Here is a 27,322-nt window from a genome sequence, read left to right as displayed (position 1 = left end):
TTCCATCGCTCACAGAGACTTCACGGGTCCAGAGGACCAGATTTCAATTCTAAAAAATTTTCATTTTCCAAACATTTCCCTCCCTCCTCCGAATCAATTCACTGGTCCCCACCATTGTTTTCAACAATGTCTAGATGCGGATTTCTCTTTTCAGGAACTTCGCAGAGCCATAAGATCCGGAAAATCTACTGCACCTGGTCCTGATCATATTCCTCTTCACGCTTTTAAATATCTCCCTGCTAAAGGCTTGGAATTTTTGCCCGCCTTCAATAGGATTTGGGCTTCTGCCATAATTCCATACTCTTTCAAAGAGGGTAAAATTATTTTTATTCAAAAACCTGGCAAATCCCCATCGCATCCGAGTTCTTTTCGCCCTATCACATTGATCAATTCCATAAACAAAATTTTCGAACGCATTATTCTGTTTCGTCTTAATTGGATTTGCCTACGGTTCAAAATTTTTCCGCACTGTTTCTACGGCTTCCGTCCAAAAACCTCTGCCGAGGCCTGTCTCAGAGATATTGTTTCTTATACCTCAGATGCCTTCCGCCAATCTAAGACCTGTTATCTTCTTGCTTTTGATATCAATAAAGCATATGATTCAACCCAACACTCTTTTTTGTTACATAAACTGGCGAGAATGGGTTTGAATGGTCGCTTTTTACTTTGGTTATCTAATTATTTGGGTGGACGGGATCATTTCATTCACTGGCGTGGTTGCCCATCCAATAAGTTTTCACCTTGTTCAGGATTATTACAGGGCTCAACATTGTCTCCTATCTTATTTTCTCTCTTCACTCTTGATATTGTCACCTACTTACCGCCCGACATTAAACTTTTTGTGTATGCAGATGATATTTTCATCATGTATAAATCTAACTGTGAAGCCTATATGGAAGCTCGTATGATGTCTGCAATTAATTGTATCCTAAGGTGGGCGGAGGACAGTGGTCTGTCCATCTCGCTTTCGAAATCTCGTTTTACGATTTTATCTCGGAATCCCACTTCATATGTTCCGAATTTCCAAATCAATGGAAATAGTATCCCGTTTGATCCCTACCTTAAAGTCCTGGGTATTTATTTAGACCGTTCTTTAATCTGGAAAAAACAAATTAATCATCTCAGATCTCGTTGCACTTTCACTCTCAATATTTGTCGTTCTCTTCATCATTTTTCCAGAAATATTCCTTGTTCTATTGTGAAACCTATTTTCATTAACATCATTTCAGCTCTTTTAGGATATGGTTCCATAGTATGGTTAAATGCAGCTAAAACTAACCGTTCGAAATTGGATACTATGTATCATTCTGCAATGAGAGCTACCTTGGGCCTACCACTTTCTACTAGAATACTCAAGATGCGTACCATTTTAGCACTCCCCACTCTGGAGGAAATTCTTCTTCTTAGAAATGGAATTGCATGTATTCAGGCTGCTGCTTCTCCTACTCAAGGCTGTGCTGATAACTTCAATTCAATTTTTTCACATATTGCTCCCAAACTGAAAATCAGACTTTCCCAATTTTTCAGTTTCCTTAATTTCTCGTTCTCCCAAACTCTCAGACCAATCTACTCTTTCTATCCTTGGATTTCGAACAAAATTTCGGTTATCACTGATGACCTGGATTTTCAACAACATAGACATAAGAATATAATCAACATCCTCTTTCAAAATTTCTTGAAATCTTTAGACCGTTCAACGATCATCATCGCTACTGATGCGTCTAAAAATTCTAATGTTGTCTGCGGTGCTTTTTGTCCCTCTACGAATAGTATGAGAGCATGGTGGATTCACTCTCACTCCTCTATATTTACAGGAGAAGCTCTAGCTATCACTATGGGCTTGAGATCATTTATCCCCACCAGGGCCCAACCCGTGGTCCTTTTTTCGGATGCTAAATCAGTTCTTCATGCGATTAATGAATTCTCCAGTCACTCTCCCACAGTCATCCACCTCCTTTATTCCCAACTTCTAATGGTTTGTTCTTATACCTGCCATATCTCTTTAATTTGGGTCCCTGCACATTCTGGGATAGATTTGAACGAGTCTATTGACAGCTATGTTCGTTCGCTTTCCTCCTCTCCCAGTCCTTACGTCACGCCGGCTCTTTATCCAGAGGACCTACGATCTATGTTACGACTCTCATTTCGTCAATATACATCTGATTCGCTTAATTCCACTATTCCTGACTTTCAAATTTTCTTCAACTGTTGTAATCAGATTTCTCATCTCTTCTCTAATTCAAAATTTGAACGCCTCTTTTACAAGTTAATCTGTGATAGAGCGCCTCTTAATGCTTACTTGTTTTTCATCAAAAAAGTTAACAGCCCTCTCTGTTCACACTGCCAACTTCCGGAAACTGCGACCCATTTTCTTTTCAACTGCTCCCGCTTCATGCGTCATCGCATTCCATCCTTTTTTGCGTCCTCTCCTCCCATTAAATCTTGGCCTACCTTCATGGCGTCCAACCTCCGTATATCGATTGGTCATTTCGAAAAATTCATTTCGTTAAGTAAAAGATTTATTTAACATTTCTTTCTGGTTTTGAGGTCCTTTCCAACCTAAACACACACACTCATCCTGGGACTACATCTCATAACTCACAAAAGTGATCTAGCATCGTCCCCTAGATCTGAAGATTTTCTTTTTCATATCATCCCATTTCCATTCTTTTTGTTTTTGTAGTAATCTACTACTATTGTTGTTTTGAATTTTCAATTTTCTTTATTTTATTACCTACCTCACATTTCTCTCTCCCAGCCAGGGAATGGTCTCTGCAGCCGATAGCCCTGCTTAATTCAACTGTAACTGTAACTGTAACTGTTCTCCCCTTGTTCTTAGCAAGGTTTTTCTCCTTAAGCCCGCTGTTTGTCCTTAATAAAGGAAAGGAGAAAAAATTCTGTATTCTCTGCTCACTTTTCCTTAAATAAGGAAAGCTTTACTTCCTTACTCAAGGACAAAGATGGCGCTAGTGGAGGAGTGAGGAGATGCTCTCCTTAAGCTTGAGGACAACTACATTTCCCGTAATGGCGCCGGCGATGCGTGCTCTAATAGAAGATATATTCACATTCAAACAATTGTTTTCGTGTTTTTTGATGCTATTAATGCTTGATATATGCATTTAAGATGATGCAAGGAATTTAGGTTAACGAAAAATACAGTAAGGCGGCTATGTGAGGAGTTGCAGCCGAGATGACAAGACATGCCGTTGAGCGGAAGGGTAAGTAAACGTGATGAAACCGAATATTTTTTATTTTTCGTAATATTTTTAGTCATGACATATCACTCACTTTGCATGTTAATATACATTAAATTAGTCGAAATTTTTGGGAGAAAAATCCTACTGACTGACCTCGTCATAAAATATGTGCTGATCGCAAGATGATCTATGTGTGTAAGAGACATATTCGTAAATAAATTCCCTTCATAAATAGGAATAGCATGTATTATAGTAATATATTATGTTTGGCCTACCGATAATGCCGCATCTTATGTTTTCCTTATTAATGCTCATTTTCGGGCCGTCTTAATGACTGGAAACAGTTCAAGGCTCTCTAAACCCTATTATGAAAATGTCAATCGTATATTTTGGATGTAAAAGTTGACATGCAAACATGATACACACACTCGCTATGTGCAAAAGCGCTTAAAAATTCCTGCATAGAAATGTAATGCATCCTAAAAAAACTACATGCCACCCAGTCATACCCCACTATATATTTTGTTAAAAATTTATTTTTTAATTCAATGCAAAATGAGTGCCAAATTCTATATTTAATTTGCATACTTTCCTTAATTGCTGCAGGTTCTATATGTATCATGATTTTGAATTTTTTTAATGGTTGCATATATAACATAGCTTATTAAGCACTTTATCAATGTATTGCATGAGTAATTAATTTTTATGAGTGAAAGTTTTAGTGGTATTAATGTTAATATTTTGTACTACAGAGTATGGAGAGTCTGGTGTATTCTAAAGGAAATGGCAGGCAGATCTTGTATGATTTTGGCAAATTTCTTTAAAGGTAAGTCTAATTTTTCTACATTTTGTTTGAAATTTTTCTGTATCTAACCATTTATAATTTTGTAACATTGAACTTACAGCATTATAAAGTTAAGTGTAATTCAGTTCTTGAAATAATGTGTATTTTATTTGAGAAGCATGCATTAAGGCGACTGACTACACGTGAGGTACTTTTTCAAAAACGTCATTTTGGATGAAATGCTTGTGTTTTTAATTTGAATGTGGAATAAAACTAAGATATGTTTTTTAACATATGTAAACATAAGAAAATGTTTTTTCATTAATATTTTGAAAAAAAAATGTATATTGCCTAGAGTAATTATACATCTAAAATTAGTATAATTTCAGTATTTATGCAAAACATTGTGAAATACTACTACTTATATCAACTTGTTCTTCACACAGTATGTTGCTATAATATTGTTCTGTTCAATGAACTAAAAGTTTTGAAATATAAAAAAATGAAAAAATTTTGAGATATTGTTGTTAACGGGAAAAAAAACTTTATTTAAAAAAACTCAATATTTTAAATTCAAAATCATATAAATCACAAAAAGTTTCAAAGATATTGCTTAGATCCTAGTTCATTGCATACTCATAGCTGTACAGAACCCCTGGAAAAAATTTATATCTTGTAAAGTTTTGTAGGCATCAGGTATGCAACAGAGAAGAATGATGTAAATCAGTTTCTCAGAAAATGCATTAAAAAAAAGTTTCACATACATTCCTAACATTCAGAATTCTCCACATTTGTATGCAGAGTAAATAGACGCTAATTCATCAACTAGGATTCCTAGATTTCAAGTACAGACAATATGCCTACATAGCCAGAATTAAAACGCAGAACTGCAATAGTCCCCAAAAGCATTGTTTGCAGTTCGATAAAAGTGCCCTTAGAGGTAAAATTCTCCAAATGACACTGTTGTTCTGCAGCGTACCATGCAAGCACTTCGAAACAGGGATTGTGCACAAGGACTCATGCATGTTGGCTTTATTACATTTATGCTGCCATTAGAGAGGCCAGCCGGAGATTTATCAGTAATTTTATGTCATTCACATGCAGCTTTCTGATGCTTACACCAACTGTCAGGTCCTCTTGGACATTGTCCACTCATGCTCTTTATGACTGGATCAACAATGAAAAAATACAGCTGTAACTGCAGACTACTAATAAACCACACATGCACCTTGTCCATATTCCTTTGTGGATATTATGAAGAACTGGTACATGTTGGAATGTACGTGTAGTGAAAGCTGATGTGGAGTTTGTTTCGGTGTTTATGCTTAGTGCTGCTATCTGCCCCTAGTTTTTCTAACTATGATTGAAGTGTAAGGATTAAGTAATTGTATCGTTGTAGGCCTGTTGCCCTCTGTGGTGAGACTTTTTTAATGGGGAGATTGGCTTACATTTGCACCTCAAAGTTAGGAGCCACAAGAAACCAACTTCAGCCAACCACCACTGTGGCAATGGTGGGGTTCGAACCCGGGTGCTCATGATACGAGTTCGTCACTATGACCATTCGACCACCATAGACGCATATTTTTTAAATTTCCCACATTGCTACAAATAGCAATACCATAGTAATTTTGTAGTTTATCGGTTAATTTACCTTTACCACTCAGTCCTTTCGGGGTTTTTTTCAGTTAACTCAAACGTGCACCAACCATCTTCTGAACATGGGCAATGCATTCCAATTTAGGAATGTTAGTTTTGTGTTGAGGAAGGAAACTGTCGGGTTCGTTTTCAATGACTGATTGCCACAATCATAATCACTGTCACTTTTATATATATTACTTGGTTTAATCATAATTTTCAACAATAAACATAATATTCACACGTCCTCCTCGCTTACAGCGAGCCTTTAAAACTACCTCCTGAGTCCACAGGAGACACTCTCTAACTACCCAAAACACATCAAGCTTCTTTTCTCTTCACCGTCGATGGCCTTTCTCCCCTACCCACGCTTTCTAATCCCATCATGCTCCTTCCCGATAGGGGGAAACCTTACAGAAACTATTTATCCACTTTCCAACACATGCCAATCATGTTAAATTCCTTAGAGAAATGTGTATATGTGGTGCAGTAGTATAAGTGGGACCTTGATAACTCAACACTCTTATAGGATTGAGAAAATTGTCCACTTAAGCAGGTGTCAAGTTAGCAAGGTTTCCATTTTATCTCACCTTCAATGATTTTTAAAAACTGTTTATGTATGTCCCTGTTTATAATTATTGTGAATAGGCATCTTTAATTAGGCAGAGAAATTATATTTGGATTGTCTGAAGATATTTTATCTCTGAATGAGCAGTGCAATTGTCCAAAATAAGCAAAAACTTGCTCTTTCTCATTTAAAGTGAGTTTGGTCTAGCTTTCCCAAACATCTCCTGCTCAAAAAGTTTCAGAAAACATTCACCCTACCCAAAGATGTGAGAGAATCTTTGACACATAATCAATTGTTGAATGAACATTGAAAAAAAAGTTATTGAAACACACAAGTGAGCAATTTTGTAAAATTTTTCGAACTAATCAACAAATGAACAATTTCTAGAAAGTACGCAGAAGGCAAATAGAGGAATGTGTGTGAAGTGCATGTATGGTTATTAGTAGTGTTCCATCACTATGGATACATTGAAATATTATTTGTAACTATTTAAAATGTTTTTAGATTTTTGACTTTGCTGAAGTGAGGGAGTTATAAAAAGGAAGAAATTACATTTTTCTGTTAACGACGTAGAACTCAGTGCTCATGAAGTGTGCAGATGGATTTAATCCATGAATTTCTCAAGTAAGTTGAACCTTCATTTTTAACTCTGTCATTTTTATGACACACACACAAAGCTTCCAATATTCATTAATTTATCGATTCACCCGCTTCCTCCATTTCAGATGAAAATGCTGAATGAAATGACCTTTCAGTGCTGACTTGGAAGTTGATCATCATGTATATTCATACGTAGCACGATCATATATGTGCATGTGAAATGATTTTGATGATACTGTATACAAATATCTAATAAATTTATTCATGAGTTGTAAATAGGTGTTTTCTGTTTTGTGATTACAATTTTTAATTCGAAAAAAATCTATGGATGTTGCTTTATTACAGTGAATTTGACGCAAGAATCAGTTGCATAGGAAATTCACGTGTATTTTTAACAACTGGATGGAATAACATAAAGTTAATCTATCCCAATTATAGTTACAATTTATTTTTTTATTAGATGCAGCTGAAAAAACAAAATGAACAGTTCTAAATAACCTTATTCTAATAACTTGAGTGTAAATACATTATAACAGATGTAATTACATAGTTGATAACTTGCTTGTTATGTTACAGTACAAAGTGGGTATCCTACCTAAGAAATCTCTCATTTCCCTGAGTGAGAGATCACACTTCTCTTGAGAATATAGTTTTCCCAACTGACCTGCTGATATTGCAGGGGCTCAATTGTATGTAGCATTTGTTTAGGAATATGAGACATAAATCCAAATGGCTTTAACATTGACATTAAATTCATAGACTTGGAAAATGTTCAACATCCCACCCCGATGATTGAACATAACTGCTGTGTCAACCTCTAAGTGGTTGTGCTATGCAGCATGCGTTACATTTTTTTAATGAATATCATTTAGGTGGTGTTGATTCCCTTGAGTTTTTACCTAAGAGGATGTATACCTCCCTTATATATACCCTTATTAATTTCCTCATACTTCCTCTAAGGTTTTTATATCATAGATAAAACTCAACATTGAGTTTTAAAAAAAATTCAAGTAAAACTAACAATCTCTATAGTAAAAAAATTGAATCTAAAAATTTAGTCACTTTCGTGGATATTTAATTTTTTTTTACGTAATCATAGTATCTCACCCGCAAGGGTTAAAGGGATAAGCTGGCTAAAATTTAATGGAAATAAAAAAAAATATACATATATATATAATTTTCAGGAAAAAACTAATATAAGATATATAATGAAAAAACTCTGAAACTAATTTTTCAAATGAAAAAATAAAAGTTGATACGTATAAAAGCAAATGCCAATGTGAAAAAATAAAAATTAGGGAGCGGAAAAATACATGGAGGAATGAATAACAGGAGGTGACATCAGGAACGAAAATTGAAGCCGTTGTGGCAACCCTATGGGCTGACTAAGTAAGCCCAAACAAACTCCATTTTTTCCTATTCTTAGCATGCGTTTTGTAGGGCTAGTGATCGTTAAAACGTGAAAAAATTATTAATTCGCTCACCATGACTGTTTGTTGCGTGTACGGATGTTCTATGAGATCCGATAATCGGAAAGATAAAAGTATATCTTTTCATAAGTACGTATTTTATTTAAAATATATTTTTTAAAAATAGTGATGTGATTTACTCACAACTCATAAGAGGTGCTTAGTTCAGTGCGTTCAAATGACCTTAAAAATGTGACATAACCTTCCAATATTTATAAAATATTTTAAATTGAAATTGTATGAACTCTCAAAGTGCCAATTTTCGTATTTTTATTTCTCATATTAATAATAGTTATTTTCTGCAGTTCGTTTGTTTTCATTGTTAGTGATAGACAACAGCATGTGGCTCATACTCATGGGAAACAATTTGCAGCCATAAAAACGAAATTTAATGAGAAGGCATTCATTATATTTCATTAAATAATTTATAAAAATGATTTTTATTATTCATTCCTCTCGTCATTCATTCATACTGAGCAGAAGCCTACACAGGCGATGCTCATGCCCTCACCATAGCAACCGAAAATTCAATTCTTTTAAGTATTTTTGTAAAGAAATTAAAATATCGGCCGTGCATATAAATTAGATCGGTCAGATCCATTATTGACACCCATGCCCCCACACCGTTTCTCCACCCAGGTTGACGACCCACAATGAATATTATTTTGAAATTTAATGGAAACTTGTTTTTTTTTAATTTTTATTTAAAGGAAACAATTGACGGTTCTTTCGTTTTATTAACTAGTAGTTCTAATACACTTATTTCAGGATTCCAAAAGATCCCGATAGCAGTGAGAAATGGATCAAAGCAATTAGACGCAAAGATTGGCAACCATCAGAATATTCTGTAGTTTGCTCACTTCATTTTGAAGACAGCTGTTTCCGTAGAAGTGAAAAGTCAATCGCACTTCGTCCAGGAGCAGTTCCATCAATTTTTCCATCACACCCATCATATTACCAGAATTTGACAGTAAGTACAACTTCTGTTTTTCTGTTAAGGCCTGTTTACATGGGTTTGAATAATCTAGTAGTATAAATTTTATGTCGTCAAGTACTCTTAAAATCTGTCTATCTAAAACGTGAGTAATGAAGTGGTGAATGATCATCAGATTGTAGGAGGCCTTGCCCATTGCTGCATGCACATGGCGCATACTTAACCCTTAACTGGTGTTGTTAAAATTTTGTACGTAACTGGTGTCGTGGTGTTATTTTGACCCCAGCAAGTATTAATGCATTTCAAAAATCAATAAGAGAAATTTTCACAAAAGAGACGGGTTTTTTACATGACTTCATTTTTTCATCTATCAATTAATTCACTAAATTTTTCAAATTTATTTCATTTTCTGAAAAAGGGATCTTTTATCGTGGCACACATTCAAAAGAAATGGAGGGATACATGACTTTTGATTTTTTTTTAAAAATTATATATTAAATTTTTGAATGCAGTTATCATGATTAAAATATGAACAGATGTGATGGAAATATACTCAGAAAATAAAATTTGCATGTTGAAATAGTTACAATATTTTCACAAGCACCAAGATTTGTCTCATTTCAAGTCGGATACACAGGTTTTTGAAACAACACAATGACATGTTGATCACACAGATCTTGCATAGCCTACAATTAAGTAACGTCAGTATCCTCATCTCGTATATCAAATGTTTTACCATTAATTTGAAACTTATTGAGAAAACTGACGATATATGTATATATTTTATATATATTTTTTTTTCTGTTTGAGAAACATGAAAGAAAAGCTCCAAAACGTCAGTGTGAGCCTGTGGCAAGTTGTTCATCAAACATGGCTTGTTTTGATGAGCTCAGAAACCATCCAGATGAACCAGAAATCAAAAAAAGTTGCCCACTACCTGTTGATGTTAGTGAAATTGAAATGTTGAAAAAAAAAATCCAGGAATTAGAAAGCAGATTAGAATCAACTTTGCCTAATCTTGAAACTTCGAGGAAAAAGGTGAAAGTATTGCAACAGCAGAAACGAAGGGACACTACGAAGAAAGCATCATTGAAAGCAATTGTTGCTGCTTTAAAAAGTAATAAGCTAGTAAATGAGCAACATCTGAATGTTCTGGAGCTAATTTCAGAGGAACATAAAGAGTTGTTCCAGCGACTATTGCTAAAGAATCAGGGCCAACCAATCCCTGTCAAATATTCATCTCGTCTTAAGGCATTTGCTCTAACTCTTCATTTTTTCTCCCCGAAAGCATATCGATATGCACGAAAGCATTTTCATAATTGCTTGCCACATGAGTGCACAGTAAAGCGGTGGTACCAGAATAGTAAAGGTGAACCAGGGTTTACCAAAGAATCTTTTGAGGCACTGAAAGAGGTTGTACTCGTTGCCAGTTCAAAAAACACACATTTGCTCTGGAATATGGTTATTGACGACATGTCCATCAGGAAGTACATTGAATTTGATGGCAGCGACTACCATGGATATGTAGATATGGGCACTGGCATCAGTAATGATGAACTGCCAATAGCTAGGAATGCATTGGTTTTCATGCTAGTGGCTGTTAATGCTAACTGGAAAATCCCAATCGCTTATTTTTTGAATGATGGGGTTTCTGGAAGGGAGCAAGCAAATCTTATCCAGCAGGCATTAGAGTTATGCCATAACTCTGGCGTCCATGTCATAAATTTAACTTTTGATGGGACAGCTGCAAATTTAGCCATGGCTCGAATACTTGGATGCCAATTTCAAAGTGAGCTACATTCCACCTTCACGCATCCATCAACGGGAGAGGATATCACCATCATGTTAGATCCATGTCACATGATCAAACTTGTGCGCAATACATTGGGGGAGAGAAATAAATTGGTGGATGAAAATGGAGGGGCCATTTTGTGGCAATTCCTTAAAAGTTTGCAACAGCTTCAGGAGTGTGAGGGGCTGCATTTAGCAAATAAATTGCGGAAATCCCACCTGGATTTCAAATTTCAAAAAATGAAGGTAAAACTGGCTGTCCAAACATTAAGTGAATCAGTGGCCGATGCACTGGAAGAGTGTGCCCAGTCGGGCTTGACTGAATTCATTGGAGTTGAGCCTACTGTGAGGTTCATACGAATTATGAACAGGCTATTTGATGTCTTGAACAGCCGAAGCATGTCTCAAAGAGGTTGGAAACAGCCTATATCATCTACAAATTTCCAAGAGGTGCGTGCGTTCATGAATGAAGCAGACACATACATTGCAAATTTAACGGACCAATTTGGAAATAAGATTGTAATGTCCAACAGAAAAGTGGGTTTTCTGGGTTTAAGAATTTGCATGAAGAGTATTTTGCATGCATATGAAAATTTGGTGGTGCAAAAACAATTTTTGTGTTACCTTCCTATTTATAAATTGAGCCAGGATCATTTGGAACTGTTCTTTGGGGCTGTAAGGTCTCTTGGGGGCTGTAACAACAATCCGACGGTAAGGCAATTTAAGACAGCGTATAAAAAATTACTTGTTCACTGTGAATTGCATGAGGATGCCAGAGGAAATTGTATGAAGCTGGAGAACATCAGCATTTTGAGGGGAAACGCAAAGCAATCCTCTGAAGACCTCATAAATTTGTCCAGTTCTAGAAGAATTGATGACACTGAAACCCGATATATAGATGATGAAGAGGTTGAGTATGTGGCCCAAGCTTCAGAACTGTTGGACCATGACTACATTTATGCTGTTGAGAACATCAGCATCATAAGCAACACTGCCATTGCATATATAGCTGGCTTTGTTGTTCGCTATATGAGAAAAAAATTACACTGTGAGGTTTGTGTGAATGAGCTTTTCTTCTTGAATCCCAACAGAAAATTACATTCATTGATTGAAAAGAAGACGAAAGGAGGATTGATATATCCTTCTAATGATGTAATCGACATCTGCAAGAAAAGTGAGCAAGTATTTCGCAAGCATTTTTCTATAAAATCAAATGCGAATAAAAGCTGCCATCCACATATTGCAGATTTAGTTTCCATATTGATGAAGCAATATGTTGGAAAGAATATTTTCCCTTCTTTACATAGCCACATGCATGACCAAGATGAAAATCATGTTGTGCATTTAATTGGGGTCATTTCTAGAAAATATTTTGTCGTTCGTTTAAGGTATTGGTGCAAGACTTTGTCTGAAAATATTTTCACCAAGAAGCTTAGAAACAATTTTACAAAACTGATTCTATTTAGAGGAGAATAGGCTTTGATGTAAACTGAAGAGCCAAAAAACTGGTACAGGCATGCGTATGCAAATAAAGAGATATGGAACCAATCATAGTACAGCGCTGTGGTTGGCAACGCCTATATAACACAACAAGTGTCTAGCATAGTTGTTAGATTGGTTACTGCTGCTACAATGGCAGGTTATCGAGATTTAAGTGAGTTTGAACGTGGTGTTATAGTCGGCGCACGAGAGATAGGACATAGCATCTCCGAGGTAGCGATGAAATTTGGATTTTCACGTACGACCATTTCACGAGTGTATCGGGAATCCGGTAAAAAATTAAATCTACGACATTGCTGCGGCCGGAAAAAGATCATGCAAGAACGGGACATGTCACGAGTCCATGCCACGTCGTGTTGCGGCACTTCTGCGGGCTCGCGGGGGCCCTACATGATATTAGGCAGGTGTACCAGTTTTTTTGGCTCTTCAGTGTGTTTTGTTCCTTGTTTCTTGCATCATGTCAACATTGTGGCCCTGTTTCAGACCTCCTACAGTGCCGCACAGTAAATGTTTGCACCATATATTTTTTCTTTGTACATAACGTTTTCTTTTTTGTACCATGTGAATATTGAGACCCTGTTCCACACTTTCTACAGTGGCGCACCATAAATTTTTGCACCATATATTTTTTCTTTGTACATAACATTTTCTTTCTAGCACCATGTGAATATTGAGACCCTGTTCCACACTTCCTACAGTGGCGCACCATAAATTTTTGCACCATGTATTTTTTCTTTGTACATAACATTTTCTTTCTAGCACCATGTGAATATTGAGACCCTGTTCCACACTTCCTACAGTGCCGCACCGTAAATTTTTCCTTGTACATAACATTTTCTTTCTTGCATCGTGTGAATATTGTGATCCTTCTCAAGTCACATTGAAGACACTCCCATTAATAGAATGAAAAATATATTCAGGTATCTTTCTCAATCAAACAATTTGTCTTAAAACTTATCAGAGTTTTTTAATATTTCGTTATTTTATTCTATGTTTCGGAGCTCAAGCATGTGATACAATAATGAAATGATGGAGAAGAGAAAAGATGAGACAAAATGAACAGACAAATGAATGATGAGCCGAATGATGTGTACAAAAATGAAATCAGTGCAATAAAGAAATAAACATTTTATATTTCCAGAATCTCTTGTGTAAATTTATTCACTCAAATATAGTTTACATAGGCGGCACATGAAATCCTCTACAATTTCAAGAAAACATTCCCGGCGTTAAGAAAATGCAATAGAAATCGACAAAATGAAATATATGCATATATTTTGTGTTAAAAGTTAATTTTTTTTTAGCATTTAATAAAATATATTTCTCCAATACAAATTTTTAGTACTATATATTTTTCAAAGGCATTAAAAATGTATTCATGTGAGGAATTCGTTCAATTTCAAGCACCCGATTGTAGCCCTCTGGGCTATAGCAGTTGGGAAAATAATCACTTGGGATGAGATTTTTCTCTTCATTTTATACTTATTATTTTGCTTTCAAAGAGGTAGATGTATGAAAATTTTACAAAAAAAAAAAATTCAAATTGAATTTAAAATTGCGAAAGAAAGTATTTGTTCTTCCTAGACGTATTTCTACGATATTTTAATATAAATGGCTGAAAGGCATACAGTCGAATCCCGTATTTGCGAAAATTTCGTTTTAACGAACACTTGTAATCCTCAAATAAGTTTACATAGGAACAATGCAAAAACATTGAATTCCTTTATAACGAAGTGATTTCTCCAGGCTCTTGGAGTTCATTATAACGACGCAGGGACGTCAATTCAAATTTTTCCAGGGGGGCAAAGAACATGTATTCAATGTATATATATATTAGTGTGTATATATATATACCGTTTTTAGTGTAATTTCAAAAGCCGGGGGGGGGGGCAATGGGCCTCCCCTAAATGACGAGACTCGACTGTATAGATAAAAAAAAAACTAATGTTTTGCAATAAACTGACGTTTATCGCAAAAAAAAAATATTTTTTTTTTCAAACATCACTTGTTCAAGTGTCTTTGAACATTCTCTCCCTCAGCACTGAGGTATTACATGCTTTGCCATAATTTTTTTTAAAATTAAAATGCCGAGAAGGAATTTTGGGGCACAAGATATGGGTAAATTTTGGTTATTTTTGCAAAAGGTTCCATGTTGTTTAAGTTAATATTAGAAAACAAATAACAACTAAAATTGTAAAAGCTCCCGTTCAATTGTATAAATATATCCACAGAATCTAAGGAAAAAAAATCGTGTTCCTGAAGTGAATAGTATATTTTTAAATGATTTTTAAAAACGGGGATGCTTCTCATAGGATAACATGGGAAGCCACGGTTTGTTTGGGCTTACTTGGTCCCTTTAATAGAGCGATCACTGGCTTCATCTGGCAACCCAGATTCCCCATGCTTTCTCAACGGAGGCGCTGGTCGCGTCACCTCCTGTTATTCATTCCTCCATGGGAAAAATACGCGCGAAATTAATATAAATAAAGCAATTGTTGCCACTGATGTAGAAGAAACATTGATTTTCGATACGTATAGTAGTAGTTGTAAAATTATTGCTTTACGTTGATTGGTCAAACGATGAGCTGAGCCGAAGAACCGAACCGAAAGACCCGTTTTTCTCCGCAACCAGTCACGTGATCCTAAGGATAATGGTTAAGGAGAAGGGGAGAATCCATCTCGGGGAATTCTCCTTGAAGCTCTCTGTTGAGCAGCTCCTTAAGTTAAGGACAAGTGCTGACCGAGCGTTTTCTAAGGACAAGGGGAGAATCCAGCCCCTGGCAAGTCCAGTCTTGTTGTGTTCCTTTGAAAAGATGTAAATAAAAACATGTTAAGTTTTTGTCGCTCTTCAAATTAATAATTGAACCCGCGATGCTGGTAGGTTAATTTCCCCGGCCAGCACGTTTCGAACTGAACATTTTTTGACAGGGTGAATCAGAAAAGATGGGAAAAGCTTTAAGAGGTTCACAAGGAGTGATAGACAAAAAAAAAATATTTTTTTTTTTTTTTTAACTGAGAGCAAAATATAGATATATATTTTGCTCTCAGTTCTTATGGAACGCACTTAAAAGATTTCAGTCACAATTCGGCAGCCGATAATTTAAATACTTCGTCCCATTACTCTGACCTCCAATTTGGGAAAGGTGCTCAGAAAACTTCTTATACAAAGGTTCTCCTAAAAGCCTCCTTCATCCTCTTCAATTTGGTTTACGTATGGGTCTGAAACGGATGATGCTCTTCATCTAATGGAACAGATTGAGAATAGGAGGGAGGAATATTTACTCACAGCCGTTATCTCCGTCGACATTAAGAGAGCTTTCAGTTGTTTCCGTCATGAGGCAATAGCTGATAACCTTCAAAGGATGTCTATTCCTCTTCAGCTAAGAAAAATTTTGTAGGACATTTTCTCGGTGCGCACCTTAACTCGTAACACAAGCACCAGCATCCAAGACGTAGGTTTAAGGTTACCCCCCAGGGCTCATGTAGTGGACCCGCTTTTTGGAATACTGCATTCTAATCATTACTTCGACTACAGTGAGCCGCGGGGGGTCACAGCATAAGCCTTTGCCAATGACTACCTTCTATTGGTGTCTGCTAAGGAATCCACTGAAATTACAGCCTCTGCCAACGCTGCGTTCACGCAGATCTCCGAATGGTTACAACAAAATGATTTGCAAGTGGAACAATCCAAATCATCATTTCTCTGGCAAAACAAAAGGAAAAAGAGTTCCACTATCAAAGTTAACCGGGAACGAATTAAGTTTGCCGAAAAAGGTCTCAAAATTTTAGGAACATGGTTTGCCAAGAAGCTAATTTTTTTATCACGCGCACGTTACTTACTAAAAAAACAACCAATACGCTGGATCATTTCAGACGATTATTGGGTGCAGAGTGAGGATACCAACGTAATCTGACGAATATTCTACAGAACCAGTGGCGTCGGAGCACCCACAGAATTTATTTGAGAAATAAAAATCTCATACACAGATTTATCATTTTTTTCGCAAATATCAAACATATAAAAAAAAAATTGAAAATAAAAACTGCCTATTTCCCTCATAATGCGTTTTGAATCTTGCTGGAGCCTCTGGTTTCAAAACAAATTGATATATCCTTTAGGTGCCGATAAAGGAGGAAACACAAGACTCTCTCTCACTTTTGTCAAAGATTCCAGGTTTTTGCCTAACGGGATGGAGACACCATATGTTTTAGCGGGGGTATTGGAACCCGGAGGTGCTGTGGCTGCTTGAGTACGGAAATAAGTAGTAATAAACCTTTTATTACTGATTGCTTTCTTAAAAAAACTAACAAAATTTTTTTTTTTCACCCCTCACGTCTTGCTCTGTCGGCTTGTTTTATCTATACAACGTGTCCAGTAATTATTTGCACTGTCAAGCACCTAGGAAGAGTATTTTTGTAGAGAAAGAAGGAGCACACATCCTCTTTTATTTTCCCGTTTGTGTCTGGGCAAGTCCTTTGCCTCAGGGTAAAAGAGAATGTATCATACATGTAGTTAGCCTTTTCGCTTGTAACATGCAAAAAATATTTGTTGGAAAGCGCTTGCTAGATGCTCAGAACTGATTCGTAATAACGTGCAATTTACTTGATTACAAGGGCGTAGCGGGGGACTTGTGGGTCCGCCCCCCCCCAAAATGTGAGAAAATGACCGAATGTCAATCGGTCATTTCTCACATGGAAGTCTCCCAGACCTCTTTCACATTTTAAGGGGAAAAAAATTTCGACTGTGAAACTCGAACTATATTGGATTGACGATTCTCGGTGAAAACTAATTTTTGATAAATTTTGATACATTAGGTGCGGCAGCCGAGGTTGATAAGATACTTACCTAAAAAATACCAAAGCATGTTTAGAGGTATCGCGTGTTCTATACCAGATTCGTTCTTGTCAGAAACTTTCCTGACACTGGGGAACAACAGAAACGGCGACACGACCACAAAAAACGTTTGCTACCGCAGGGAGTTCCACACCGAGGGGCTAGCGCACCAGCCTCTCGGTGAGTATAAAAAAAAATCTACCGTCCGGAATCGGGAATGAATTGTATGTCCCGGTCTAATTATCCCTCGTGTGCAGAAAATGATCAATTATACATAGCTGGAAACCCATTTGCGAATTTTCGGACGCTGAACGAACGTTTCGCATAGATGAAAACTTTGTCTCTTGGCTTACCCTGCCCGTAATATACAGCCGTGCATAGGCGAACGCAAAATTTTCTCGAGAGAGGGGTTTTCAATTTTTTTTCTTCTCGGGAGGGTTTACGTTTTTTCCTGCAAATTGAAACTATAATATCGCTTGGAGGGGGGGGGGGGGATCCCCCTTTGCGTACGCCAATGCAGCTGTGGTTTTCAACCTTTTGTCTCACAGAGCTATTTTTAGTATATTATTTCCATGGCGAGCCTCGAACACAAGCCTCCTTTTATTTATTTATCAGATTCACAGATTTATTTTATTGCCCTGGAGCCCTAGCCCCCCCCCCCAAGGGCTCCGCGGAGCACTGGTTGAGAACCACTGTGCTACATTATTTCTATAGAAATATAACAAAAATAAAAAAAATTCAATATATATATATATATATATTTTTTAAATATAGCCCCCCTTCCTTTCGTATACCTATGTGAGCACCCACGGATTGGAAATACTTCCGACGCCTCTGGCCCCTATACACACTCACTCTGCGCAAGTATAACTGACGTGTGTAGGGAACTTAAGAGCCGCGATTCTTTTTTCAAGAACCGTCGCTCACTCTCTCTTTGAAAAGAGCCGCTCTTCTAGACGGCTCATGAGCAGATCGCGCGTAGGGGCATAAAGAAGCCCTGTATAAGAAGAAGAAGAGCAGATATCTGTATAATGTTGACTGATGTGCACGTGGGGAGTAGTAATCTATTAATGTAAGATTTGTTGAGGCGCCTTGATAGTAGTACTCCGTCAATGTTTATGGAAAATGAACTCTGCATCTAAAAGTACCAACATGTACGACAATTTGGTGAGTATGTGGGCTACTGCGATTGAATCCTTTATCCTAGTGTTTTCAACCGTTGGTCCACCAGTACTACTTTCTAGGGCAGCGGTTCTCAACCTTTTTTGACTCGCGGAGCCCCGTAGTCCAACTTTTTAAATTATTCGTCAAAGTTACTGATTTATTTTTATTATTTAGAAATATTTAAAATTATTTTTTTAAATTTTACTGTTTTTTTTTTTTATTTTCCTTGAGCGGCCGCAGAGCCCCTGAGGAGTGTACAAGGAGCCCTAAGGCTCCGCGGAGCACCGGTTGAGAACCGCTGTTCTAGGGGGGTCCCAGATTTTCGGAACAGCTGTCCAGAGTTGCCAGGTCCTTAAAAAATTTCCAGCCGAAGTCGTCTTCAAAAGTAGCCCAAAATATTTGAACTTGTGCTGCCATCTATGAAGCAACAAGCGAGCTACAGTTTCACGATATTCTAGCCTGCAAAGGTGTGGCTTATAGCTCTTTTTTCTTGTTATAGTCACTAATTTCTCCCCCCCCCCTTCCACTTTTTCGTAAAAAATGTTTTTTTTTACCGAATGAATTGATTTTGAATATTTGCGAAAGTCAGGGCTACAAGTTCTCTCTCCTGGAAAAACGGCCCAGAGATGGCCAGGAGTCGAGGCCGTCTTAAAAGCATCATGGCCCCCCCAGCAAATTGATTCTGCTCAGCCTTCTATCCAGACCACAAATGCCTACTTACCAATTCACATGCTTAATCTGGCAAATCGTAACTATACACATGCTTAATCTGGCAAATCTTAACTATACACATGCTTAATCTGGCAAATCTTAACTATACACATGCTTAATCTGGCAAATCTTAACTATATCTTATTTTTTATCTCTCCCCGCCGCTCTTCATTGAAGGCCACCGTGACATGCCCGGGTTGGCCCATGCGTCAAGACGGCACTGTCTCAAATTGTGCATAGGTGCCTACGAAATTTGGCACAATGATTTTAAAAATTAGGTATGGGTTCCAGACCAGATTTTTCACGGTCTAGCAAACAAAAAATTTAAGAACTCTTCTGGGGTCCCTCTTCTCTTGAGGCCCCCGGCCCATGCATTAAGACAGAACTGGTTCTCGGGTTTGACCCCTGCCAGCTTCACGTTTGTGGAGACTACGGCTTTTTTCACAGGCTTCTGTGGTCTAGATACTGTGTTTCCCAACCGTCGGACCAGGGCAACACCTTCTATAGCAGAAGGCCTCTGCGCGAAGCTCGTGACATCACTGAGGTCTCCCATTTCCCTTATAGTGTTGGATATACTACTTCCCTTATACTACATTGGATATATTATAACCGATTGGCCGCAATATCATAAAGGTTGAAAACCACTGATCTAGAGCTTACGACAGTTTCCTAAGTTTTTGTTTTACGGTCCCTTCAATTATTGGGTGGCAAAGGCATTGTGGTTGAAAGTTCTGGCTTTCCATAGTTGGGTGAGATGCCCCCCCCCCTTCTGCCTTGTCAGGAAGAAAACGCAACATGAGGTGGGGACTGAAGTGAAAAAAAAAAAAACTTCTTTGCTCGCCAGCAGAGAAAAATAAAGAAAAATAGGGAGAAATTCGCCATGAATACAATTTTGGAAAAACCGCCACCCCCCAAAGCCAACAATTTCCCGCTGAAAAGTTTTCAAACCAGCCCGATTTGGCGGGAAAACCACCAATTTGGCAACTCTGCAGCTGTTGTATGGTCCTCCACTTGGCGATTATTTGGCGCCACATGTCTGATGGCCCGACGAAGAGTTGCCAAGGCTGTCAGACACAACGGACGCCGAAAAAAAAAAAAACTGTTTGCAAAACATAATAGAAACCACCAAGCATAAAAATAGAAAAAAGTATCAGTTAAAAAAAATTATACCTGACCCATTTTTTTAATAATAAAAAGATCGGGGCATAAGGAATTCCGGGCATAAATATTCTATGTATTAAAACTAAAACCCGGACCCTTTTTTTTAAATAAACGGATCCGGACATGTTGAATAAATAATTATTCTATGCATTAAAACTAAAACCCAGGCCTTTTTTTTTTAATAAACGGATCCGGGCATGTTGAATAAATAAATATTCTATGCATTAAAACTAAAACCCGGACCCTTTTTTTAATACACGGATCCGGGCATGAAAAATTCTGTAAGTTCATTTCAAATAATAAACCGATAAAACGGAAGGCATGGCAATGGATGAATAACTAATAAATACAATGAAATAATGAAACGGTGTGATAAAACCTGAGCAGTAGATAATAATCCAAATGATGTAAGCTACGGAAGGGAGGAATAATAATCAAAGAAAGAGACGCGCTGGAAATGGAACAACGGCTGTTTAGAATTTTTGAAAAAACGCGGTGAACAAAAGAAAATTCCTGTTTAGTGAAGCCAGTGCCATCTAGTATCACCCAACGAAACCAGAAAAGTGTTAAAAAATACGGCAACCCAGAGAAGCATTATGACGGTCTTGGCGACTTTTCCCTTTGGTGATACAGTAGCCACCTCTTATAAAAATTACAGGAATCCACGGCTTATACGAATCAAATCTGAAAAATGATGTTTTAACAAAAGAAAATTTGTTATAAGGATCAGATTTCTGCTTATGATATTAACTTGAAACCCAGCCATTACTTCATAGGTGCAGTAGTCTCTCCACAATAGTGGAGTGCCTAGTTTCTTCAGAAGGTGCATTAGTAGATGTTCTTGGTCAAATACCTGGAATTTCAGAAAACGACGTATAAAAATTTGGTTCACAAGTTCTTTGGGATGCGTTTTTTCCTGGTTCCAAGAAGAGAAAATAGAAAAAACCTCCCCAAAAGTGTTTTCCTTCTTTCTACCATCTATACAAATATAATATGCATCACCTAGATTTGTTATAAAAAAATTTGTAAGCAAAAGACTGGATTTATCTGTTTTCAATTCTATAAATAATTTCTTAATTCTATGAATTTTTGCCAGATCCTAATTAGAGATGTAAAATTCTCGAGAATAATCTTTCGGAGAATATTCTCTGGTAGGACTACTGTTATAAATAACTTAAAAATATTCTTATAAGTTCTTGATGAGAATATTCTCCTGTTATTTATAATATAGTTACGTATAATATCCTTGAGAATATTGTCTGGAAGGACTATTCATAAATTACTGCGAAATATTCTTATAGAAAATAATTACTATTCTGAAGTTATTAATAAGTCCTTTTAGAGAATATTCTCCTTGATGAGAATATTCTTCAGTTACCAAAATCTTTCCAGAGAGTATATGTAATAACATGTATTATAATAAATAATCTCGATAAATAGCTTGAGAATAATTATTTTTGATAAGAATATGTATTTTCTCTAGTTATTTATAATAGTCCTTTGAGAGAATATTCTCTGTCCCCGTCAAGAAGATAGGAATAGTGCAGTTTGTAGACAACAATATTAAAGTTTGAAAGAGTAAGAAAATTAAACCAACAGGGCTGAATTGCACAACTTTTAAAGAAATGCGAGTGATATAGGGTCAGGTGGGGTAAAATGGTCATAAAAAGAGGTGTTTTCGTCTTTGAAGAGGTATAACCATATGAATTTTTCAAAAATAGTATTTTTTGGCTGATATTTTACATTACATTCTTAGCACATTTTTCAAAATTTTTTTTTGAGTGTAACAGTTTTTTTCAACAACTTTTTAGACCTCACTTTTGTGACCACTTTACCCCATGGGGGGGGGGGGTAAAGTGAGTAGTGCATGGGGTAAAATGGTCATACCAAATAATAATGAAATTTTAAGAAAATAATCAGTGGGTATTGAAATTTTATTTAACACATTTATCAAACAATTTTCTACTTTGTGACGGTCAAGGCCGACCGTATTCACGGATATAGGTGGCTCGCCCGAGATTCGCTCTCGTGGCAGTTGTGTTCGAGAGTGGTTCGAATGAAGTTGTTGTGATGTCGCCCACGCAGTATATATGTTGTTGTTGTAAGCCGGATTTCCCCCCCCCCCCAGATGTAAATTTTCAGTCCCTTGAAAATAAAAATATAGTAGTTTCAACCCTACGAGGCTACAATTTGACGCCCACCGTGAAATATTACTTTTTTTTTTTTCAACTCGAGGGAAATCGTCAGCGTTCAGCCTGAACGTACCTACGAATTGGTAAGTGAAACTTTCGTCGCAAATGTTCGTTTTCAATCTGAAAAGAACTCGTGGCATCAGTTGTTTCGAATGTTCATCTGTGTTCATTTTCAACCTGAAAAGAATTCATCGCATCGGCTGTTTCGAAAATCGCGGAAGTGTTCGTCGAGTGTGAAAATGTTCGTCCGATGTTTGTTTTCAACCTGAAACAAAATTCACGAATGTGTTCGTCGAGTGTGAAAATGTTTAATGTTCGTTTTTTTTTTTTATGTCGTTCCGCACCTCTCAAAAGTAGATTTTTTTAATTGTTATTGAAACATTCGTTTATATATAGTGGGTCATTCCATGTCAAATCACCCAGCCATGACACCCATAGTCTCAGATTTCAATGATTTTTTTTTTATTCGTTGCATTTACCATCCTTATTAACCGTGTGAAATATTATTTGCATATCTCTAAAACTTTTTGAGAAAAAAAATGTTGAAATTTATCAAAAACTGCTGCAGATGACTTTTCCGAGGCTCAATTTTTAAGCGGCATTGTTTGAGAAAATAAATCATAACTTTTTCAATTTTCAGTATATTCAAGTGAAATTTTCACTAAAGTGTTCACAAAAACATACAGAATATGAATAAAAATAATTCATACACTTACATTTGAAATTTACATGCAAAAAAATTATGTAAACTTTGTTTTTGTGGAATTTTTCGTTAGAAAAAATACAATTTTTCAAACGTATTTTTAGACCAGAGGCACAGCAGTTACCAAAACAACTTTTATTTTAAACTTCTCCTAAATATATGAAGTACAATACTGGAGAAAAAAAATAATGGTTTTTTGACCGTTAATATGTTTATTCTGGCTCGCAACACAAAATTCATCGAAATAAGACTGGAACGTTCCGATTTCAAATCATTCAACTAGATACTGAAATGCAACCCATCATCCCGTATTCCAATCATTATTTTTTGTTTATTGCTTCTACCATGCTTGTTGACCATGCAAAGTTTCATGTACATATCTTAAAAACTTTTTGAGAAAAAAAATGTTTTCTAACCTCACGAATGACGTCTCTTAGGCTAACCCCATTCAAGCAATATTATTTGTGAAAATATATCATAACTTTGCAGATTTTCAATACATTCAAATTAAATTTCCACTAAAATGCTCACAAAAAAATGCAGATTATGAATAGAAAAAATCTAAACCTTAGGGGAAAAAAAGTCATTTAAATTTAATTTTTTTAATTAATTTTTTTATTAATTTTTTTTTAACACAATTTTTTAAACACTTTTTTTTGGATGCACAGCATGAATTTTCAATTTTTTTTTAAATTGAATCCTATTAGTATATTAAGAAGACTGTAGAAAAGTAAACATTACTTTGACAGTTAATACATTTGAGTAACAAAACACAATTGTACTTATATGACTACATTAATTATATTTGTACATTTTGACTTAATATAATGATTCATGCTTAGTAAAAAGAAATTTTATTTTTCATGTACGCTTATACATTTATTACAGTATTCACTAAATTAAGTTTCATGAGTAGTTAATGCAATAATTCAAAACAATTAATAAATTTTAAAATTCTTAAAATTCTAGGATTAAAAGAATTCATGAAATAATTAGAAATGTTAATGTAATGTGCCAAATGGGAGTTGGTGAAAAAAAAAAGGTTTTCAGTGAATGAAATAATTTTTTTAATTAAACATTCATGTTCAGATTCTTAGAAGTGTTCAAATTCCAAATAATTAATTTCACTTTTAGTTGATGTATAAATATTTCTTATGATGCGACAAAGACAAACTTTTGCAATCTGATATATTTTTGCATAAAGAATTATTTTGTATTTGATAAATCCAGATAATGTTAATCATATATATAGATTAATTTTTGAAGTTTTTTAACATGCTTAATTATAAAGTTATTTTACCACAACAGTGTTAAATTTTTTTTTAATTACTTTGATTTTTACAGTATATATTTTAATAAACATATATTTAATGTATATGATAAATATGAAATGGTTATACTTGTGTGAAAAAAAATCTACATTATAATATTTAACACGAGCCTCTATATATTTTTCCCAAGAAATAATTTAAAATTGCTGATAAAAAGCCAGAATATGAGGCATTAAATCACAAAGAATGAAATAATTATCAGCTACAACCTAATTGTTGAAGCTGAGGCAGAGAGTAGAATTGAAAACCTAATGTATATAATGCCTGGTGGTGATATATTAGATGTGATGTTTCTTGCTGTGATGATGATTGTAAAAAATAATAACAGCTTCTGTGAAGATATAAACTATGGCACACTGGTCTTTGTCCTTTAGAGGGCAGCTGGTGTCTTATTTAATTATAAGACTTTATCATCCCAGCAGGTGATGATAAAGTCACTGCTGCTGCTTCATGCTTCATTGGGAAAACTAAAACAAAAGTGTTAGAACTAAACTGCTTCCCCCCCCCCCCACCCCCAATCAAATGATGCCTCTCAATTATGATCTTGCTGAAGACAGAATGTGCTCCATAAAGTAGCCTACTCCAGAGTTAGCAAATTTTTCTTATGATAACACAATTCCCATTTGAGCTAAATATTTTATATCATCATTTTGGAATTCAAAGTAAAATGCCAGAAAAGACACTTGAAATTTGTTGGAAAAGAAACTGGATCTGACTGATCATAAAAAGTGTTATGCAAAAGTGTAAAATCTGTTACCCATTACATCATTGGACCTATTGGACATCAATATTGAAGAGTGGAGCAAGTTCTGAACATTTATCTACTGTGTGTTTAAGCATCATAGAGCTTTTTTCTCAAAGTTTATGAAATATATCCGAAAGTATGCTTTAATCCTTTAAAATGTCATAAGAAAAAAATAACAAAAGGTTTAAGGATAGTAAACTTGTATTTTTCATGTATAAATGAAATAAATGGTTGTACAAAATCAATTCCAGGGCAAAAAATATGCCATGCCTGTAGGGACAGTGAATATAAACAACAATAAATTAGGTGAAGAAACTGAATACTGTGAAGAGATGAACAGTGATAGTAATGTAGAGAAGTAACTTGGAAAAATGTCAATTATTAAACAAGAAGCACTTGAAGAAATAAATTCATCTCTACAGACAATTAAACTTCATAGGGTAGCTCCACAGTGCAAGTCAAACAATGCCAAAAGAAAAGTTGAATCTGCTTGCAACACTTTAAAATCAAATGTGTGTAAAGTTTTTGAAGAATTACCAGAAAATGAATCTCAAAGCACACTTAATGAAGGTATTAAACAGAAAGCAAATATGATTATTTTGATAAAGTTAATTAGAAATAAGACTCCATTTAAACATCACAACAAGGGGAAAACTGCAAATTTTAACTCTGGTCCCTGCTTTAAGAAAGGGGAACAAGGAAAAAAATCTGAAGAGTTCAATGTCACTGAATATGCTGTGCGAAAAGCAGGAGAGCTTTTGTAAATGAAAAAGCAAAGGTGAGCCATTGCGTTTTTATTATAAAAAGAATCAAATTAAATTTCAACAATTTTTTTTGCAATCTAATTTTTTAATGCAAAGGTTTAAATTTTCTTTCCTAGTCATAATCTACTTTTTTTTGTGAGCATTTTAGTGGAAATTTCATTTGAATGTATTGAAAATCTGCAAAGTTATGATATATTTTCACAAATAATATTGCTTGAATGGGGTTAGCCTAAGAAACGTCATTCATGAGGTTAGAAAACATTTTTTTTCTCAAAACGTTTTCAAGATGTGTACATGAAACTTTGCATGGTCAACAAGCATGGTAGAAGCAATAAACAAAAAATAATGATTGGAATCTGGGACGATGGGTTGCACTTCAGTATCTAGTTAAATGATTTGAAATCGGAACGATCCAGTCTTATTTCGATGAATTTTGTGTTGCGAGCCAGAATAAACATATTAACAGTCAAAAACCCATTATTTTTTTCCACAGTATTTAACTTCATATATTTAGGAGAAATTTAAAATAAAAGTTGTTTTGGTAACTGCTGTGCCCCTGGTCTAAAAATACGTTTGAAAAATTGTATTTTTTTCAAACGAAAAATTCCACAAAAACAAAGTTTACATAATATTTTGCATGTAAATTTCAAATGTTTCTTTTTATTCATATTTTGTATGTTTTTGTGAACACTTTAGTGAAAATTTCACTTGAATATACTGAAAATTGAAAAAGTTATGATTTATTTTCTCAAACAATGCCGCTTAAAAATTGAGCCTCGGAAAAGCCATCTGCATCAGTTTTTGATAAATTTCAACATTTTTTTTCTCAAAAAGTTTTAGAGATATGCAAATAATATTTCACACGGTTAATAAGGATGGTAAATGCAACAAATAAAAAAAAAATCACTGAAATCTGAGACTATGGGTGTCATTTTGGCATTTTGCCGGGTGATTTGAAATGGAATGACTCTAGTGTGACATGGCTTATTTAGCAAAAGGAAAGAAGCAAGACCTCATCGTTCTAGCTCAAGCATTGGGAGTAGCAGTGTCAATCGACATGAGTCATTCAGATAAAATCTGCAATAATCAACCACGACGATTATGATGAGGACTTTATGAAAGAATTCCTGCTAACTGTCATCGATGAGAGAATTTCTGACTCTAAATGCCAAGATGAACGGGAACAAGCCACGCTTCAAGCGGAAAAGGAAATCGAAATCCGAAAGTTGGAAATGCAAT

The 27,322-nt window shown here is 35.6% G+C and overlaps 2 protein-coding genes across 7 annotated transcripts in view; both read left to right on the top strand.

The window, feature by feature from the left end:
* Window positions 1-2,819: 2,819 nt before the first annotated feature.
* LOC149086526 (THAP domain-containing protein 1-like) lies at window positions 2,820-13,621 on the top strand. The gene is made up of 6 exons (XM_089255998.1): window positions 2,820-3,218; window positions 3,950-4,023; window positions 6,689-6,808; window positions 6,910-8,343; window positions 9,022-9,223; window positions 13,480-13,621. Exons 4-6 carry the CDS (start codon window positions 8,270-8,272, stop codon window positions 13,498-13,500), a joined length of 297 nt encoding a protein of 98 aa, XP_089112124.1. The 5' UTR covers window positions 2,820-3,218; window positions 3,950-4,023; window positions 6,689-6,808; window positions 6,910-8,269; the 3' UTR covers window positions 13,501-13,621.
* Window positions 13,622-18,252: 4,631 nt separating this feature from the next.
* LOC149086525 (nucleolar MIF4G domain-containing protein 1) overlaps window positions 18,253-27,322 on the top strand; it is a 321,899-nt gene continuing 312,829 nt past the window's right edge. For 4 of the 6 annotated variants that reach the window (XM_089255996.1, XM_089255993.1, XM_089255994.1 and 1 more), the window contains exon 1: window positions 18,276-18,479. Coding sequence is in view for 3 of the 6 variants with exons in the window: in XM_089255993.1 (XP_089112119.1) it covers window positions 18,438-18,479 (42 nt within the window). In the remaining 3 variants the exon portion in view is untranslated. Of the gene's footprint in view, window positions 18,480-27,322 lie in introns of all 6 variants that reach the window. The other 2 variants (XM_089255992.1, XM_089255991.1) reach the window with 2 other exon arrangements.

The sequence above is a fragment of the Pholcus phalangioides genome, unplaced genomic scaffold (assembly GCF_987345545.1).
Source record: "Pholcus phalangioides strain wild (caught in Gottingen) unplaced genomic scaffold, Ppha-v1.0 ptg000004l_1, whole genome shotgun sequence".
Lineage (NCBI taxonomy): Eukaryota > Metazoa > Arthropoda > Arachnida > Araneae > Pholcidae > Pholcus > Pholcus phalangioides.
The sequence above is the reverse complement of the archived record's forward strand: the minus strand, read 5'-3'. Positions and strand labels throughout refer to the sequence as shown.

Coding starts and splice junctions, on each gene's coding strand:
- LOC149086526 (XM_089255998.1), top strand. CDS start 8,270: ATGACTGTTTGTTGCGTGTACGGATGTTCTATGAGATCCGATAATCGG. Junction 8,344..9,021: donor AAAAGTATATCTTTTCATAA/GTACGTATTTTA, acceptor CACTTATTTCAG/GATTCCAAAAGATCCCGATA. Junction 9,224..13,479: donor CATATTACCAGAATTTGACA/GTAAGTACAACT, acceptor TATGTTTCGGAG/CTCAAGCATGTGATACAATA.